We start from the raw sequence: 20712 nt of genomic DNA, 5'->3' as shown, positions 1-20712 counted from the left end.
GTATTGATTTTAAACGTAAATTATGAAAGTGGTATGTGTAATATTTATTCTGATTCACACTGTCAACTTCTCCCCTTTTTCAGAACCTGAAGGCAAGCCTCCATGCTCAATGCTATGTTCAGGTGTGAATCTACTTGGGTTTCTCTCTAGCTGACTGAATTATAATTATGGAAGAATTATTTTAAGAACAGTCTTTAGGTGAGATTTCTAAATCCAATATAAGTTAGCACATTTTATTGTCATGAAAAATGTAAGCATAGCCTTTACTGAGAGATTAAAAGATAATATTAAACTCCCATTTTATTCTGCATAATAGAAAAATAAATCTGTACCATTTTCAACTAGTGTTAACTTTAAATTCAGCATTTGTCATGGAGTATTTGTGGCTATCTATACCTCAGTAAATGTCTGAAATGAACTAACTAAAGCTACATTTATTTTGAACAGTAGAAATGGAAAAAATCAAACTACTTTGAAATTTCAACATTCCTTGTGGTCTCAACACACCAACCAGTGATTATGGTAATTATAAAACAGCTGTAGGCCATCAATCTATTTCTCCCAGGTAACATTTGTCAGGTTCTAAAACTGCTCATGGGGTAGCAGAGAGAATAACTGGGACAACCTTGTCATGGTTCTAGGATTAAATGCAGATTTAATTGCATTAACTTTCAGCAAATTAATGTTGAGGTAAGAGGGTATGCTTGTAGTTTCAAAGTCTGAAGTGCCCCCTTCGTGGTCATGGTGCATCCAGTCCTCAGACAGCTATGCTCTTGTACCAGGGTGAGATAAGAACAATAATATTCAAGGAAATGACACTTGGCTGAGGCCACAATGGCCTCGATGCCGTTCCTTGAGCTCCCACATTTGCACTGCTGCTCCCCAAGATAGAATGTTCTTTCTTTGAGATATTTGCATAAATATCACTCCTTCATTTCACACAAGTCTCTGATGAAATCCCTTGTTGGATGGTACTACCCCCCCTTCTACCCCTCTGACTTCTGTTCTTTTTTCTATTTATTCCATTTACCACATTACATATGTATTTATTTACATTATCATCTGTTACCCCCAACAGGATGAACTCTGTTTGAGAACAGAGACTTTAATTTTTCAATCCTGTACCTCCAGCAACTAGACCAGGGCTGGCACGTAATTGGTGCTCAATGCATATTTATTGAGTGAATGAATAATGAATGCATAAATGAGTGAATGAATAAGTGGGAACAGAAGGAGTGAACACGAGTTGATCAGAAGGGAGAGATCACTTCTCAGCTAGTAAACAAATTATGAAATAATATTTTATTCATTTGGTTGCAGACGATATTTTCAATTAAGCTTATTACAGCTTGCATTAGAGCACAGAGTAATACACAGCCATTAAAATAAAGGAGAAAATTCTGTATATTTTTTCAACCACAGAATATAATACTCCTTTCAGAGAAATAAGGTCTTGCCATACTTTGTAAGCAAGAACACGCTGCGTAAGACTGGGATCCAGGCATACCAAATTGAAATGGAATTTTACAGATGAGAACCTGCTGCCTCAGATCATTTTTCTCCCACTTTTTACCTCTTCACCCTGACTCATCAAAACCCAGTTCAAACATCACCTTCTTTAGGGAAAGGTTTCCCCATCACAGAGATCTGTTTTCCATCTGCACCTTGGTTTTTGGCTGTAACTTTCCGAGGTCATTTACATTTTCTTGCAGTGGAGGTCTATTTATTCTTATTCTGTTATCTTATTATACCTTCTTCTTATTTTTTTGTTATTTGTTGTTCATACTGTCATGCCATATTTATGCCTCTAACATGAGCATCATTGCTTTGTGATGTCACACAGCTAATAGTCCAACTGCCGTCCTTTACAGAGGTCCAGTACCAAGTAAATCTGACTAAACAATAACACCAATCTAAAAATCTAACTGGCTCAGTTCCAGGAAGAGACTATGGTGGGTGACAGGACACTATTTGCCTACTCAGATTGCAATGAGGACCACATTCTGCTTTATGGTTTCACTTCCTTGTGAAAATGGTGAGGTGACAGAGGAGGAGCATGTGGTCATGGGGAAGGACCTGACACGGGCTCCTACACCCCCATTTTGTAGCTGATGCAGCCGTATGAGTTCCTAAGAATACCTTGGCCACCCCAGACTGAGCACAGCTGCCTAAGAAAAACCAACTGCACTGGACCCATCTAAGATTTCCTCTTCCATTTCCAGAAATGCATATTGTGTGGGCTTCTGGACCTAATTTTGCCAAAAGTAGAAAGGCTGTGGTATCCTCAAGGCAGCACCCACCTCACAATCACTGAATACAGAACACAAACCAGCGAAGATGGAAGGTCCATGAAGTACAGTGAAAAAAGTTTTGTTTAGCTACTTTCCAGCCTGGCAAGTTCCTACAATGAAGATAATGGATGTACAAGTTTGTACCTAAAGTATAAATATCTTGTAATATAAATGCCAGGGTGATAAGATTCTGGGCAGATAAGCTACAGTGATATAAATGTGGGATTGCATTCATTTGTATGAATCACCAGCCACCAAACATAAAAGTGAAGCCAGAAAACACGGTGTCTCCATGATCTGATTTCCCAAATCTCATTCCAAATACACCCAAGTCCTCTGAATGTTTCCAGTAACCATTTCCTGTAACTAAAATTTAAGCAAGAACCTCCAAACGAAATTGGGCCCGAGAGAGGCCGACATGGCAGGGCAGGTGACATACCTGTGCACGCCGCTGTTACACATGATGATGTGGCAGGCCCCCAGCCGGGAGCACAGCTCCGAGGACACAGACAGCAGCCCCACCCCCGACGCGCTGCAGGCTGTGTTTGCACAGGCCGCCGTACGCTTGGATCTGATAAACGAGGCTACCAGCCGATAAAGTTCATCCAGGGCATTGAGAGGCCTCATTAGCTGCAGAAAAAAAGCGACGAACATAAAGCTCCACACATCCGTAGGAAGAAATGCTTGTCGATGGGCTACAGTCCACCATTGTTAAAAGGTTTAATGAAGAGTCTAAAATATCTTCCTCGTGGAGGTAACAGCTTTGGAGGCTACAGATATTTGTCTAAGAACTACAGATTATCTAAGAACAACAGTGGAAAAAAATAAATAAGGGAGCTCTGTGAACAGCAAAGCATCAACAAATGAAGTCATCTCTTTTTACCTTATCTACATAGGCAGCCTTGGATGTGGAGTTGGGTGGTGAGTTTGACTTGTCCAAGTAGAAGGCCCTGTAAGAATCCAAGGAATAGATGGTCATTTATTGCTAGAAACACTAAAATGCATAAAGATGTGCAAGTTTCACTGATTTCCTTTTGAAGACAGATGAATAAACAAGTTGCACACTAGTATGGGTGGGAGTGCAAAAACAGTCAATAGTCTTCTGTTAGTAGAAAATGCCTAATGAAGCACCTGCGTGGCTCAGTCAGTTGAGTGTCTGACTCAATTTTGGCTGAGGTCATGGTCTCAGGGTTGTGAGATGGAGCCCCTGCTTCCAGCTCTGAATTCAGCAGGGAGTCTGCTTGAGATTCTTTCTCTCCCTCTCCCTCTGCCCCTTGCCTCCCACATGCTCTCTCTCAAATAAATCTTAAAAAATTAAAAAAAGAAAAGAAAAGAACTAAAGCTACCACCAGCTCCATTACACGCTGTGTGGTCTCAGAGACATTACTTAATTTGTGTATGCCTCAATTTCCTCTTTTGTAATTTGGGGATAACATTATCTTCTACTTCACAAGCCTGCTAAGAAGATTAAATGAGTTAATGCAAATAAAACCTTGAGAATAGTACATAGCACAGAGTAAGTGCTCACTAATATTTTCCATAATTAATATTATCACAAAAGTTGAAGAGATAATATTTTCTTGTGACTACTGGTGAACATTATCTAGTTTTCATTCATTGGGCCAGATTATAAAAGTAATACTCAAAAAACTAATTTTAAACCAAGTACTGAGTTGAATTCTTTCATTTACTAAGCTAGGCTCAGACTGGAAGTTAGACCCTCTTCAAGCATACTCTTTCTCTTTGTCACCAGGATGTAATGCAGCACCAAGTATTTTAAATACCGGAAATTGAATCTTAGTGACCTGCAATAATTAAACTCAATTTCCAAAGAATTTTGCTGAGTTTTGCTTAGCTCTTGGCCCAATACTAAGCTGAAATTGTAAGGAAATGACCCCTGAAGACAGGATACACTTAAGTTAAATTTCATCTACTATTTATTTTTGATGAAGTGAAATTATTTTCAAGATGTGAACACTTAGTATCAATGTACCAAAATAAGTTCCACAGTATTAGAATGATTGTCAGACAAGTTATCAGAATAAAACTGATTAGACTGATGTTTTGGAGCACCATTTAGAACCTCAAAATACCATCCAGTTATTATCAAATGCATGAGTAGTAGTGGGCAAAATCAGTGAGAGAGACCTTTATGTCCAGAGTCCCCTTCTATGCACGCATGCGCACGTGCACACACATACATGGCTATTCCCATTAGCATTATACCTAATGTTTTTGTCTTTTTAAGATAAAGTAGCATGGCTTAATCAATTTTTACACTTTAAATTAGGAAAACTTTAGGAGTCACTTCCAAAATGAAAATCAGGCTCAGTCTTACTGAGAATTAGCTTATCTCTCAAATGCAAACTCAAACAAGAACAAAAATTTAAAAGCAGTTCTGCATCCAAAGTTAGGTTATTATTCCTTATATTCATTTGAACTCCTAAAGATTTCCACATACCATCTTGGAACAAAGGTGGTGCCTCAAATCTGAAACTCACAGAGATACCTTGACCAGATGTTCCCATGCCTTTCCTCAAGTGTGCTTGGTAAAAAATCAATAGGGTAGAAAGGAGCACATGAGTCCATGGAAAGTTATTCCCTCAGTCTAAATCCACAGCTACCTGTTGCTCCTGAGCACATAAGGCTGCCAGGAGTATGAGGACTCCAGTCACCCCAGGCAGTGTTCTGCTCGCAAGGACTAGGTTATGGTGGCATAAACTATTCTCAGGTGGAACATCAGTCAAACACCAAGAAAACATCATTTCATTCAGCTGGCAGAGTCAGTATCTACTAAAAGCACTGGACCAAGAGCAAAATCAAAGGCATCTGAGACATTTTAAAATTTTTGACATCTTCTCCAGTATCAGAAAGAGATAGCAATACTCCAACAGGATTGCTGGTATGAGAAGAGGAAATGAGCCAGACTTGCGTGAGGTACAAAAACATGTAATGGGGCTGGGGTTAGGTTAGAATGAATGAGCGACTGAGAGAGGTCAGAGGGGCAGAGTCTGTAGGCAGGGACTTAACAGATCCTGACAAAGACTTTGAGTTTTTTAAACCTTATTGCTGTGCATAAATATTCATGTTCTCCTGAAAGTTCTGAGTGTCTTCTCATTTCAGTTACACACGTACGCATTTAGGCTAATACGATGAAGTAAGAAAATTCAGGTATGCACCACCATGTTTTAACAGATCCTGGCACTTGGCACTTTTGCTTCACCCTTTAAAGAAATGAAACATTACAGATACAGGTGAGCCCCTTCTTGCTCACCCTTCTCCACTCCCACTTTTGCTCTGAACTCTTCCTTCCTAAGGTAAATACCACCCAGAAGCTGGCATTTACCACTTCCATGCTTTACAAGGTCACCCACACAGTTGGCCCATGTGGACTGCCAAACCAAAAAATGGCTATGACCATTCTTCCACATCCTTGTTCCCATTGATGTCATGAGAAATTCAACCTTTAGTCTTTTTATTTTCAATTTGTATTTATTTGTGGGCCATATTTCTTCTTCTTCTCTTGCATTTTTCTTTTGTGTAGTCTTAACTTCCTTTACATAGAAATTAGTTATGACTTTTTATAGCAAGAGTTAAATTTGGTGACATTTAGAAGCTGCTGTTCCTCTTTACTATTTTTTTTTTAAGCCACACATTTTTTTTCTAGGCTTGCTTCCTTTAAAAGTTGGATATTCTATTGCTATGTTTGATCAGTGTGTCAATGGTATATGGTGGCATTAAATTCTAGAATCCAAATTACAGGACATTTTCCCCTTCAATAATGCTCTTGGTGTCTGCTCTCAATCTAGTTGCCTTTGCTTTGGGGCTAATCTGTATTTTTTCTTTGATGGGCAAAGATTTTCTTTTATCCTCAATGTTCTGAAGTTTTACCTCAAGTGTTCAGGCACTGATTTATTGTTGTTTATCCAGATAGGTTCTCAGAGTGTCCTTTCAATGCTAGGAGTCTTGTCTTCAATTCTAAAATAAACTCAGCTATTATTTATTCCCATAATCTGAAGTTCTTTCTCTCATTCTCTCTCTTTCTTTCCTTGCACGTACACTTTTAAAGTCTTATTTTCCCGTGACTGCCTTTTAGGTGATTTCCTAAGTCATAACTTCCAAATGATTAAAAAAAAAATGTGTCATTGTCAAGTCTGGAGTTTATACTTTCTCTTTTTTAAATTTAATTTTATTTTCAGTGTCCCCAAATTCACTGTTTATGCAGCACACCCAGTGTTCCATGCAGTACATGCCCTCCATAATACCCACCACCAGGCTCATCAAATCCCCCACCCCCTTCCCTCCAAAATCCACAGTTTATTTCTCAGAGCCCACAGTCTCTCATGGTTTGTCTCCCCTTCCGATTTCCCCCAACTCACTTCTCCTCTCCATCTCCCAATGTCCTCCATGTTATTCCTTATGTAGAGTTTATACTTTCTACTGGGAATTTTATTTCAATGGTTCTCTTTCACTTCCAAGATTTCTGCCTATTCTTATTTCATTTCCACCACCAATAGGTAAGTTCCCCATGAGGATATGTAGGTATGGTTTTTGTTTACTTGGGTTCATTCCTACATCTCTGGCACCCATAAGAGTGTGCGGACCACAGTATAACCTTAAAAATTATTTTTAAATAAGTAAAGCATTAGATCATGACTGTTTTTATTTCAGGATTTTCTACCTTTTTACAGATGCCAATCCTTTGTTTATATTTTGAGTATCCAAAATATGCTCTCTCAGGCTGTTTCAATATTTTAATTTCTTCCAGTAAAATCTATTCTCAATGGTCGACTTTATTGGCTCTTTCTTAGTGTACAGCTTTTCCATGTGCTTTGGATTTTTTTTTTTTCTTGTTTGCAGGTTCATTTGAAGTCAGGAGATTTTTTAAAATTTAATTTTATTTAGCTTTTTGATATACCTCCAACCCCCTTCTCTCATTATCCTTCTCTTACAAATGATTTTGTGCTCATTTGGTGCCCAGAACCACCTAGACATAATCAGTTTCATATTGGTAATTCAAGTATTACATTGTGCTGGCATCTGGACTATTACAATTAACATTACTGAACCAATGAGTGATAGGATTCAAGCCCCAGTTTATTGGAGGTGCTGCCTTCTTCCTGCCATATGGGTCATTCTTGGCATCAAAAGATATAGCCGAAAGTAGTGGGCAGCAGGTTTCTCATTCTTGCTCAGAAGCAGACGAGTCCTCCTCTATGTCCTGGCTTCAACCTATAAGGCCAGCTCTGGATCTCCACTCAGTGTAGAAGGACTTCAATCTCTGGAAGTAGTCATTCCGGCCCTTCTGGCCACCTTGAGAGGCCTCAGCATAGCTCACTACTCATCACTTGCATTTTCTTTTGATTTGTGGGCCACTGAGATGATAAATCATGATGAGCTCAGGTGTGACTTTGACTTTTTCTGACTTTGCATTTTACCTAGCAGTGCTATATGCTTGGAAAGAAGGTGGTGCTTCAAAGCCAGAACTCGCAGAGGTACCTTGATGAGATGTCTTTAGGCCTTTCCCTCAAGTGTGCTCGGCAGAAAAAGTAAAACAAGTAAAAGAAGTGCACAAGTTCAGGGACAAATTATTTAGTCTCCCAGGGTCTCAAGTACCTTGTTTTTACAATGTATATTAAAATTGCCTGATATATATATATGGCATAATGTCAAATATTAATCAAAATGAGAAGTACTCAGTACTGTGGTAAGCAAATAGGATGCATTCAATAGTTAATAATAACTGCTATTCAAGTGCACACAGTGGGAGGCATCCTCTGGAGCATTTTTAAGGCATAGCAAGGAATAAAAATTAGACCCAAAGTTTCTTCTTTCCCTTAAGGCCACCTGTGATATTTTCTGATACACATAAAAAATGAAAATTTAAGTAGGTACTTGGAAACTACATAATTCCATGATTAGGGCACAAACAGTGGTTCAGTTCTAAAAAGAAATGAATCTTTCTTTAGGTTAAAGAAGACTGTCAGGGCCCATGGGTGGCTCCGTTGGTTAAGCATCTACCTGCCTTCAGCTCAGGTCATGATCCCAGTAGTCCTGGGATTGAGCCTCGCATAGGGCTCCTTACTCAGTGGGGTGTTTGCTTCTCCCTCTGCCCCTCACCCTGCTCATGCTCTCTCTCTCTCTCTCTCAAATAAATAAATAAAATCTTTAAAAAAAAAAAAACCTGACTTTGCAGAAATCTTAAAATTTCCAATGGGGCAAAATCCTTGAAGGAAAAATAAAAAAGATTTTATGAAGAGAGCCTGTTGAAAAATAACCTTTATAAATTTAAAATGTATACATGCCCATATCAAGTGAAACCTTATTCTGAAACAATCTAGTCTTTTCCAAGTTGCTATATAGCAAAACTAAAATAGAAAAAGCATCTAATGATATAACTGCACCCTTCAAAACACTCTTAGAAGATAAATGCCTCCTACAAATATAGAATTACATGTATTTACTGATTCAGACTTGTACAAATAGTTAATATTTGTTAATCCATGATTAAAGAAAGCAAAAAATCATTACAAAATAGATCTATGTGCTGATAAAGTCTAGAGGAGATAACCATGGAATGCAGCCACTTTGTTAATCTTAAGAAGTTTGCCTAGCCATCATATATTTTAAGTCAACCAATTATTTGTTAGAATTAAAATTTAGACTTGAGGTTGCAACTAATTTTAGGTACTCGCTATCAGAAATAAGTCTGTTCAGCCACCTACTTTACCATCCCTAAAGTTTACAGGTATTCACAGAACTTCAGTATTTTTCAGAATATGACAAACTGTTCGCAGAAAATAAATTTCGAATGCACTCCCCTTAATTATAAAAGTCTTACAATGCCCCCTAATCAAAATTTATGAGCAAATTAATGGCAGAATTGGAAAAATGCCCAAATTGACCATAGTTTATTATGCTTCTGAGGTTAGTAAGAATGAAGTCATGGTCCTTTGTCTCCTACAGCAAATCTTATTAAGACCATTTTGCAAGTGCTGCCACTACTTCAAAGAGGCTGGACAGTCAGTTTCCTGTCAGGCTAGCATACATCAAACTTGGTTGTCACCTTTGGAAATTAACTCTGCCATATAAAATTGATACATTATGATAATATTTTTTCATTTAGTCCCTATAGAATAAAATACCAATGAAAGGGGGTGATAATGTCATAAGTTATAATATGTAGTGATATAAATATACCCAAATCAAATAACTACAGTGAAACTAATCTTGGGCATTTATCTCATAGAATCTAATAGTGGAGACAGGTACACAGGTATCTATAATGCAAGGTAGAACTAACTGACAGGTAAGTTTAAAGGTGAAAAATGTTATTGGGATATACTCGCATGAGGAAGAAGCCAGCCCATATAAATAAGAATATGCCATAAGTGTTGGACTTTGACAGATGGAGGGGATTCTGGACAGGTCAAAATAGGAAGGCAGCATTTCAAATGGAGGCAATACCATGAACAGCAGAACAGATAGAGAAGTGGGTAGAGCCAATCTGGCTGAAGAGCAGGTTCATAGAAGGTAGAGAGAGAGAATGTTGTGCAAGTAGGCTGGTTCCATACTGTGAGGAAATTAAATACTGAGCTGAAAAATTATAATTTATCTGTTAAACAGTGGAGAGAAGCACAACACAGTATACACTTAGCTATCATTAAAAAGGTAAAAATAAATGGAAAGAAATACGTGACACATAAGATTTGAAAATTTAGGGAATTCAGAGCTGCAAGATATCCTAGAAGAGAAAGAATTATTTGGCATTCAAAATAAGATCATGGTAATGAAAACAGGGAACTGATGTTTGCCACAAGAGCAAAACAATGAATTTGGGGGAACACTGAGATTATTTATGTAGAGTTATGCAGGTTAATATACTAATTTAAAAATTAGGAAAATGTTTTCTCAACTGGGTAAAGAATTAAGATCATAGCTCTATAGAGTCTGGCAGGTACTTCAAAGGGTCAGGTTTTCACACAAAGAGAGACAATGCAACAGCTTAATGTAAAATATTTAAAACTACTATTTTTGTCATTAAGGATTTAAATCAGTGACCAAGAATGTCACATTCTTCTCATCTGGCACCGTTCCCCCCTGCTTTTTCTGGGCAAGTTGGAGGATATCCAATCCAAGAGAGATTGATTAAGGCATAAGAGCCACTGGTGCTTTATAAATAAGGAGAAACAACTACAGTATTCAGCTCAGCTCTCTGTTATTTTCCTGTTTTTTTCTCCAGATCATTGCCTATGAGATCACTATTTATAATAATTTATGAAAATTTCTTACTTGGGCAGACTCATCTATACTCCTTATAACATCATGTCCTATCCCAAAAATCTAAACTGTATAAGTTAGCTTTTGGATTTTAGCAATTACTCTGCATTTCAAAAAAAGAACTATAACAGTATTTGTTCGGTTACAGGTATTAGTCATTGGTATGGTTAGACATATCATTATTACAATGGCATGACAGTTGACTATAGCTGTGACTGGGTGTCTAATGAGAATTATCGTTAAGCTGCATTGGCCTACCATAGCACTTAACTCAGAAAAAAATCTACGGAAAATATTATTGAAAGAGCTTATTTCTTGTAAAGAGGAAAATCACCAGAGAGGTTCAATCTGTGCCCATGGATGGGTAAAAAAAACACATGATGAATAAGTAGGTGGGAAAATGTTAATTTGTATCTCTATCCTACCCCTACTTGCCTTCCATGACCACAAGCTTTAGCCCTGGAATGTGTTTTACTAAAAGTAATACGAAGAGAAGTCCCAGATAATGAATGCTTGGATAAATCTGTTTTCTGGCTTGTCAAAAATGGAGCACCCAAGGTTATAGTCCTTATATAACTTCCCAAATCAATAAACAACTTCATTTCTACTTTAGTGTTGGGAAAAGGATTCCTGGAAGGCTAACAAAATAATCCTCATGACCACACAGGGCGACTTTCTCACATTAAAAAAAAAAAAAAAAAAAAGGACTTCATTGGTGCCCTGGGCAGAGAATTATGGTGTCAGAGGTAGTGGGGCTACGCCGCATTCCTTTTTACTGCTGTCGACACCCTCCTTCCCTCTTTTCCTCTGACACCTTCAATCACTGACTTCCAATTTTTAAAACTGGAAAAACTTCCAATTTTTTAAAAATTAAAATCCAATTGTCTATTTTCAAAACATTCTTCTACTGCATTCTGATTTTTGCCCTGTTTTTCATGAGTCTGAAAGGGTGATGTTTTTTTCTTACACCTGCAACATACATATATCACCAGGGACTTATAATGCTGTGTGTGTACATATTTTCTAATGGTAACACCATACTCTGCTACTACAGGATACAATCTCTGTGGAAATGGACAGAAAAGTCAATCTCCAAAAAGGAAAAACCTTTCCAAAAATAAAGTTTAACTATATTAAAAATAAAACATCTCATTACAACAGGAAAAACAGTAGAGTCAAGTAACATTTCTATTTTTAAACTAAGTCTACTTAATTTGACAACAGTTACATCTCAAGAAAGTTTGGCACCTCAATATTAAAGGATAATTTTTAGAATTAAAATCATAAGTCTTTTTAGGTTTAAAGTCATAAAAGTCTCAACTGACATGAAGTTGACAGATCAGCTTCTCCTCCTCCACATCTTTCTCTGTATTCCTTATTTGACTCTACCTGGTCTTCAAAATTACCTTTCTAAAGCACAGAGATGAATATTTTATTAACTTGCATAAAGTCATTCAGATTTACCCAGTACCCAAAACCTACAATTTGGGCCTTCAAGACCTCCCCTAGCAATCTACCAACAGACTTCCCTTCCTATCTCTCATCTCTCTCTTTGCCCTGTCATGTTCATACTTGATTCCCCCAACACACCATCCACCCACAGGAAAACTGCCACACCTTTTCTCATATTATACTATCTGCCTAGAATCTCTTCTCACCTCTGCTGCTTGGCAAGATTCTGTTGATCTTCAAAACCCTGCTCAAATATGACATCTTCTTGAAAATTTCCCAAGTGAAAAAAATTTATCTCACTACACGGCACTGGGTTACACTCATTCTATCATCTTTGCTAAATTACATACTCTCAGAGAGCAGAGAACCACTTTTTAAAAATTTGTCACCCTGGGGTGACTGGGTGGCTCAGTCTGTTAAGCATCTTAGACCCCAGTCATAATCTTGGGGTCCAGGATCAAGTCCCGTGTCCAGGGAATCTGTTTGTCCCTCTCCCTCTGCCCTTACCCCTGCTCCTGTTCTCACTCTCCAAAATAAATAAATAAATAAATAAATAAAATCTTAAAAAAAAAAAAAACCCTTGTAATCCCATAACCAAAGATAGTGCCTGCCATACACACAAAATTTGTCATTCTGTAACCAAAGACAGTGCATCTATACTTGGTATTGTATTGAAGTAAATTGAACTCTATTTCATTTGGAGTCTGACATGGGGCTCGTTCACATGATTCATGAGATCATGACCTGAGCCCAAATCACAAACTGGACACTTAACCAACGGAGCCACCCAGGTGCTCCAAGAAATATATTAAAATGTCTTAGTTTATAGATAAAATGATATTATGCACATTTTAAGAAGGATTATTTGCAGAAAATATTCTTCTAAGCTTAGAAATATTAGGCTACATCTCAATGAACACTGAAAAACAACACTTAAAGGAAAGCATTTAACAGTCATTGGAACCTATAATTAGAGAGGAAGGGTGTTTCAATGATCCATCCTCAGTGAGAGACAGCTATGCTCAAGAGAAAAATATACACTGGGTCCCTTGCAAGACTCATACACAGTAGTGTTGTTTCACCTCTAAATGACTAGCAAAAAGGATCCAGCAAAATACTTGCTCATTTATAAATAAGAAAAGATGAAAATAAATATGGATGAAGCACACTTACATTGAGTTTTAAATGTCTAATTCTTAGCTTTTATATTTTTATACTAGAATCTATAAAAAGGCTGTGTTTCCCTTTATTTTTCAAGGCCCTTACTATAATACTTAACACAGACCCAGTCACTCAATATTAGCTAACATCATAATAGAGCTGTTTTTCATTCTTCAGAATTTTAAAATTATATATATATATATATATATATATATATATATATATATGGTATACACTATGATGATCTGACATAGACATATATAGGAAAATAATTACTACAACCAAGGTAATTAACATATCATCTCCTCAGTTACCATTTTTTTAATAAGTGATGAATGAGCCTAAAACTTACTATTTACTCTCTACTAAGCATATTTCCTTTGTTCAACATAGTATTATTTAGTACAGACACATGTCTACACAGTATTTCTTCTTCCTTTTCTTCTCCTTCTAGATTCCATATATTCCAGATTTCTGTAATTCTTTTCGACCTATTTTTCTTTGCATAATGTTTTCTGGTTCACCCCACTCTCTTCTGGCATGCAAGGTCTCTGATGAGATATCCACTGTACTCATGGGAATCTTGTACATGAGAAATATTATTTCTTCTACTGTTTTAAAATTCCTCTTTGTCTTTGACTTTAGATATTTTTATTTTAATGTGTCTTAGAGAAGATCTTTTTTGTGTTGAAACTTCTGGAAGGCCTATGTGCTTCATATGGATGTCCAAATCTCTCCCTGGACTTGAAGTTCTCAGCAACCACATCTTTGGATAAGCTTTCTGAACTTTTCTCCATCTCTTTTCCTTCTGGGACCCCAGTAATGTGCAGGTAGTTTCTCTTATCCTATAATTCATGTTGGCTCTCTTCCTCTCTTCACTCTTTTGCATCTTTTTTTTTTTTTTTTGGTTTTGTTTTCTTTTTGTTCCCCTAACTGGATAATTTCAAATGTCCTGTTTTTGAGTGCACTGTTCTGTTTTTGCTTTTGTTTTCCCTGCTTGGTTGAATCTGCTGTGGAAGCTCTCTATTAAATTCCAGTTAAGTCATTGCATTCTTTAACTCTAGGGTTTCTGTTTTTTTTTTTTTTTTAATGGTTTCTATTTCTTTTTTGAACATCTTATTTTGTTTATGTATTGCCTTCTTATTTAGTTGTCTGTATTTGCTTGCACTGTGATTCACTGAATTTCTTTAAGAGAATTTTGAATTTTCTGTCCAACAGTTTATAGATCTCCATTATTTAGGGTCAGTTATTGGAGCTTTATTAATTTACTTTTGTGGTGCCATATTTTGATTATTCAAGATCCTTATGGTCTTGTTTGGTGTCCCTTATGGTCTTGGTGTCTGTGCATTTAAAGAAGTAGACAACTCTTCCAGTCTTTACAAACTGCCTTCAGCAGGGAAAACTTTTTGCCAGCTAGACCATCCAGAGATTCTAGGATAAGAGGGGACATCTGGTAGGGTCTATGGATGAATAAGTCTGATGCCTTGTTCGGCAGGCAGGCAGGGCTAGTGCTTAGGTTCACAGTGTTCCACAGGAGCCCACTTGGAGCCTGAGGTCATGGGGGTTGGTCTGGCACTGATGTAGGCCTGATTCTTGGGATTATGGTGAAGTTGGGTGCTCACATCACTCTTTTTTCTCCATGGGAAATGTGTATCTCTTTATCCTGGGTTAGCCAGGTTTAAGGGAGGGCTGATGGGGGTAATATAATGCATATTTTCTTATTTCCGTGATCCACTCAGGTGCTATAATCCTTCACCTAGTATCTTTTGCTCCTGTTAAGGTAATTTTGTTCACGGATATTTGTTCAAATTAATGTTTCTGTAAGTGGAGGGAACTGGAAACTACTGTACCATCATCTTGCTAGCATCATTTTCCATTATTATTCATTATTTAAGACCCATGTTGAACATCACCTCCTCTTTCAAACTTCCTCAGTATCTTCAGAGTCAAAGGCTCTTCCATTTCTTCAGCACCTAGTATCTTCCCTAATGTTGATATCTATTGTTGTGTACTGTGAGGATTTGTTTACATGTTTCTTTCCCCCCAACTACTAGCACCTTGAAGACAGAGCCAATGTACAGTTTATCTTTATTACTCAATTACCTTGCATAGCACCACCCACAACTATGAGTGTTTGATATATTTTAGTACAGTAAATAAATTTCCTAAGGTACCTAAATTAAATTTCCTAAATTTATTGATAAGTGACAGCTCTAAATCATTTCCAAAGAAAATGGGTCTTCTTTCAGAAAAAGGAAGTCTGTGTCAGAAAGAATTGGAAATCATCTATCATGACCAGTAACTACTGGTCAAGAAAAAGTTGCCAAGCATAAGTTTCCTCCATTACAAAAAATATATATACTCACTATTTTGTTTAAGAACCTTATAATAGGAAAAAGACAACTGTACGAAAAGGACCGCCCTATCTTCAACTTCCAAAGTACATAATTAAAACCATTTGAGGCAGTGTGGAACTGTTACTGACTTCTTTTTTTTTTTTTTAAAGATTTTATTTATTTATTTGACAGAGAGAGATCACAAGTAGGCAGAGAGGCAGGCAGAGAGAGAGGAAGGGAAGCAGGCCCCCCGCTGAGCAGAGAGCCCGATGTGGGACTCGATCCCAGGACCCTGAGATCATGACCTGAGCCGAAGGCAGCGGCTTAACCCACTGAGACATTCAGGCGCCCCTGATACTGACTTCTAAGATATTAAGGCAGACAACTATTCAGAGGTGAGTCTCTTACAAATGAATGTAGACATCTGCTTCAGAGAGAATGGCAGGGAAAAGGTAATAAAACTAGAAATACAGATACACAGAAATTAGAAAGACGTCATTAGCAGAATATGGTAAGTGAAAAATGCATTAATTAATTAAAGCTCCCTTTGGGACTGTCTTTTGGTTAATTTCAGTCCTCAGATGAGCAAAATGATCAAAGGTAAGTTTTAAAGAACTATTTGGAATTGAATATAATCTCCATGAGGGCAGGGACTACATCATTTTACTTATGACTTGTACCTGAAACACTGCCTGACCCAAAGCAGTTGTTCAGTAAATATTTTTGAATGAAGCATAAGTCAATAATTTAAGGGCAAATGAGAATCAGTTTTGCTTAACAAGGAGGACTCTCATGCACTACTGAGTCCTTCCCACAAAAAACAGTACGTTCAATCAACTTCATTCTTAACTAGATGAACTAATGAGAATAAATTTGCACTGACTCTGAATCTTTTAGATACTGTCTGATAACCTCCTTCCCCTTCCATTTAAATTTCTCCTAAAGAAGTCTAATTTGCTAATCCTACTTCCAAACCTGCAACCCCTCCCCTCAGTTGATTGTAGCCAGACCTCACCTCTACCCTTACCCTTTACAAATTATTCTGCCAAACGATGTCAATGACAATGACTTTATACTGTCCAATCCCAGACATTATTTTCTCAATCTCTTCTTATATAGGAGTCACCCTCAATTCTCTATTCACTAAGTCTTTTAACATTAGCCTTGTGCTTTGTTGGTTTTCACACATTCACTTAAGCTTGCCTTTTCTGCCTCCCTCCATGTGCTCGTCTTCCTTACCTGTTTTCTGTCCTACCTCACTATTCTCACTCTGAACACTCTCTTGAGTCTTTTTTTTTTCCTCCAAGAGACCCAAATATGCACATCTCTAAACTCCAGATTGTGTGTTTCTTCATTTGATCAATAAGCAATAATCGTAATTTGTTCATTTGTTCAATAAACATTAATAATAAACAATAAGTTGGGTATAGTGGTACGTTTTGTGGATAAAAGAATGAAAATAAGACAATTATTTACTTGCAAAGAAGCTACATTTGAGAGAGGACAATAAACAGGTAATTACAGTCAGCATGATAAGTGATCTAAAATAAAAAGGTTTAGTAGAGTGCTAAAGTGTACATTATGACAAGTAGCCCTAGGCAAAGGGAATGAAGGGTCTTTACAGCATAAGGAGAACCTTAAGAGTGTAAAAAAAAAGAATAGTCCACTCAGGCCATGGACTTTAAATCTGTAGAAAGCTACTTATCTTCTGGAGAGAAGGGAAGACATGAGAAATGGTCTTTCTTCCTAAACTCCCAACTGCCATTGGGAGATTACTCAGCAGATATAAGCAGTAGTTAAATGACTAAATGAAAGAAAATAAAAGGAAGGATAGAAAAGAAAGAAGAGGAAAAGAGGGTAAAGAAAGGAGGAGGAGATAAGACAGACAAGGGAGAGAGGGTAGGTGTGAGGGAGAAGGGAAGGAGAGAGAGGGAGTAGAGAGACAGCTCTGTCCCTTATTTGTCACGGATCTGCTATGTTGTATTAAATAGAAGAGAAGAAGTAAATGATGTGGAATTTAAAAGACCTCCCTCTTGTCCTTATTGTTGATAAACTTACTGTAAATCTCCCCTAAATCTTCTGAAAACTTTATGGCATTTAGGGACTTGAGAGTAAAACAACAACAAATCAAAACAACTCATCCTATACTATGGTTTTCTATACATAAGAATGTGTGGTCAGTACTTTCACTCAGTTACTTTGAAAATATTTTTTGAAGATCTTTTTGGGTATAAAGCAGTGTTCCGTGTTTTAATGATAGATCCATGAACAGGTTCCTTTAGAAACTTGCATTCTGGTACACATGAGGTGTGAACTTGTCTTTCCTTCCCTGGTAGGGTCTGAAGAACCTGACTACAGCAGGCCTTCTTTATGGGAAAACAGAAGCTCTCAACGCTGGCTCTTCCTACATCTGCTTCTCTCATATAGTCCAACCCTGGCCCCAGTGTTGACTTCAGCAACACTTCTTCACCCAGACACAAGGCAAGTTTACTCTCCTTCCTTCAGAATCTGCCCTCAGCTCCCTTTTCCGTTCTCATCCTTGTTTAGGAAGCACACACAAACATATGAAAGGCCAAAGCTACATCTCGCACTAGTAACTATTTATTTGAAATCCCAGCCTATGTCTTCTAGCTTAGTGCTGCTCAAAATGTGGTCTGAAGACTTAAGTAAATAATTTGTCAGCAAAAAGTTAGAAACTGTGTAACAATTTACATGGTATCAACATCCAAAGCATTTAAAAGCACTTGTTTTATTGAACAAGGTACAGACCAGTACAGTACAGTAAGTCACATGTGCTGTGAGTCACAAAACAATCATGCACAGGAGGGCCCCACTGCACTAAGTGATATTTGAAGGTTAGTTGGTCAGTTATGAAACAAAAGTGTTTAAAAATCGAATACAAACATAAGAATTTGTTTTTATTTAAAACCCATCACCTCTACAGTCATTTTAGTTATTAATCAGAATTTTTTAAATTGATGGTTTAACATCATCTAAACTAGAAACATAATACACAATATTTATCCATAATTTACAGGTGACAATATAATTTCATTGGATTTTTTTTAAGAAATTGCTCTTTATTTTTTCCTTCCCTTCCCATCAACATATCTCTGTAAGATTTGTTTTCTTCTATTATATGAGTTATTAAAACAGGCATGGAGAGAGTTTAAGTGTACATCTCCCCCTGCAAACTATACTGAAATCCTAACCTAGATAAGATACTAAGCAAGAAACTAGCTCATTTCTCCTATTAAAAGCTTTGAATATTGGTATACACAGTGTTCAAAGTATAAATAAAGAATTAAATATGGGGAATCACAATTTCACTCATAATTTGTATTTATTTACTTATTTAAAAAACATTTACTTATTTTATTTAGAGAGAGAGTAGGGGGGAAGAGGAGAAGGAGAGAGAGAATCTCAAGCAGACTCCCCACTGAGCAGAGAGCCTGATGCACGGCTCAATCTCACAACCCTGAGATCAGGACATGAGCTGAAATTAAAGTTGGAAGCTTAACTGCCTGAGTCACCCAGTCATCCCTCATAAATTTTATCTTTGAGTGCAGAATAACATGAATGGCTTTAATGACAATCTTTCATTAATGGCCTAAAGAATCTGGTAGTATTCATGATGCAGTGAAGCAGAGCTGAATGCCATTATGTTCCATTTGGCTTTTATTTCCACAGTGTATAAAAAAGTTCCTGCTCCTAGTACTCTCATTTAAGGTGCTTCGAAGTGTTCTGCCACCTTATCCATAGTGGAGCTGGGCAGCCATCTTTTCTGCCTTTGGGCTAAATCCAGGACTGGAAGCACGGTGAGGTTTATACATCCTCTGGGTAATTTTCCACCATCATCTCTTAACCTCTTAGCTTTCTGGTATGAAATCAAGCGCAGTATCTGGCTTATTCTCAGGATTATTTCTGTGGACAAATAAGGATCTTCTAGCTCCATTTTGCATAGCTTTTTAGGCAAGTTCCCTCTCTGTCTCACTGGAAGATAGTTCCCCATTGCCACTGGGCAATGAGGTCAGCTGTCCCAATACACAAAGACCTTGGAGAAACCAATATGCTTTCTTCCATGAAAATCCATCTTCAGATAAAAGTCTTCATGGTTTGTTACTCTTCACATTAAGCAAATATTGAAGATTGTATGCATCTCCTCTCAGCTAATACTCACAGCAGCTTATGAAGCATCACTAGCTCCAAAGGACAAATAAGGAAATCAAGGCTCAGAGTTATTAAGAATTTGACCTAAATTGTACAACTAGTCAAGGTAAGAGTGGGGAATGGAATCCAGGTTTGACTGACTCTCCATCCTCTGGTGTAATAATGAAGCGGGCAATTCCAGATCAATAGCACTTTGTTTCTTCTTATTCATTTTACTGTAGAAATTCCGTATTTACAAACTAACTGAAATTTTTTCCCCATGACCGAAATCCACCTGGTCTATTAAGAATGTTTCTGCTTTTACTCACTTGGCCCAAAAGAAATGCTGCGTATGTCATTAGATCTACTAAAAATGCTTCTCCATAGGACTAGCAAGGGATTTGTTCATCTATTATCTTCCATTGTGTTTTCTGAATGTGTCTAATTTTACATCTGAGTTCACTAATATCTCAAGTAGGTTGAAGTTCAAAGATTTCACAAACTGAAGCACATCTAAGAGGCTTTTAACTTATGAATGTATACATAATTATATAAAATATGCTATGAATGGAATAGAACTGTGGGCTTTTAATCTTACATGACTAAAATATTAATATTTGAATAGGCAAAGGAAAATATTCTAAGTTAGGTATTATTCTATCCTAAGTTGAGTATTATCCTATTTAATATTTAATTATAATGTATCATTACATAATTTTAATTATATAGTATTATATGTAATGTTACATGGTACATATTTCAATACTTAATTTTGGAATTTGATGCAAAGAACATGGCTGATAATCCATTTTGATGCCTTTTAAAATGTATGCAGATGATTTCTCCTTCTCTGACAGTGTGTAATATCCGATGCGGTGCATTCATTGCAAGGACAAAAACACATTAGTGAGTTTGATTCACAGCCAAACTCTAGAGAGATACTTTCTTTTGTTTTCAAGCAACAGTGAGATTCAACAATTTTAGTCCCTTTTGCCTATTTCTTCTGCTCTGGTCTTTGTCGGATCTTCTTCTCTAGTTCTACA

The 20712-nt window shown here is 37.1% G+C and overlaps 1 protein-coding gene across 1 annotated transcript in view; it reads right to left on the bottom strand.

Moving 5' to 3' along the window:
• PREX2 (phosphatidylinositol-3,4,5-trisphosphate dependent Rac exchange factor 2) overlaps positions 1-20712 on the bottom strand; it is a 187643-nt gene that overhangs the window by 46781 nt on the left and 120150 nt on the right. Inside the window, exons 27-28 of the mRNA XM_059395513.1 lie at positions 3175-3241; positions 2731-2921 (exon numbers count right to left, since the gene is read on the bottom strand). Coding sequence (XP_059251496.1) covers positions 2731-2921; positions 3175-3241 — 258 coding nt within the window. The remainder of the gene's footprint in view (positions 1-2730; positions 2922-3174; positions 3242-20712) is intronic.

This window comes from Mustela nigripes, chromosome 3 (assembly GCF_022355385.1).
Source record: "Mustela nigripes isolate SB6536 chromosome 3, MUSNIG.SB6536, whole genome shotgun sequence".
NCBI lineage: Eukaryota > Metazoa > Chordata > Mammalia > Carnivora > Mustelidae > Mustela > Mustela nigripes.
Note: the sequence above shows the minus strand (reverse complement) of the source record. Positions and strands in the feature narration are given on the sequence as shown.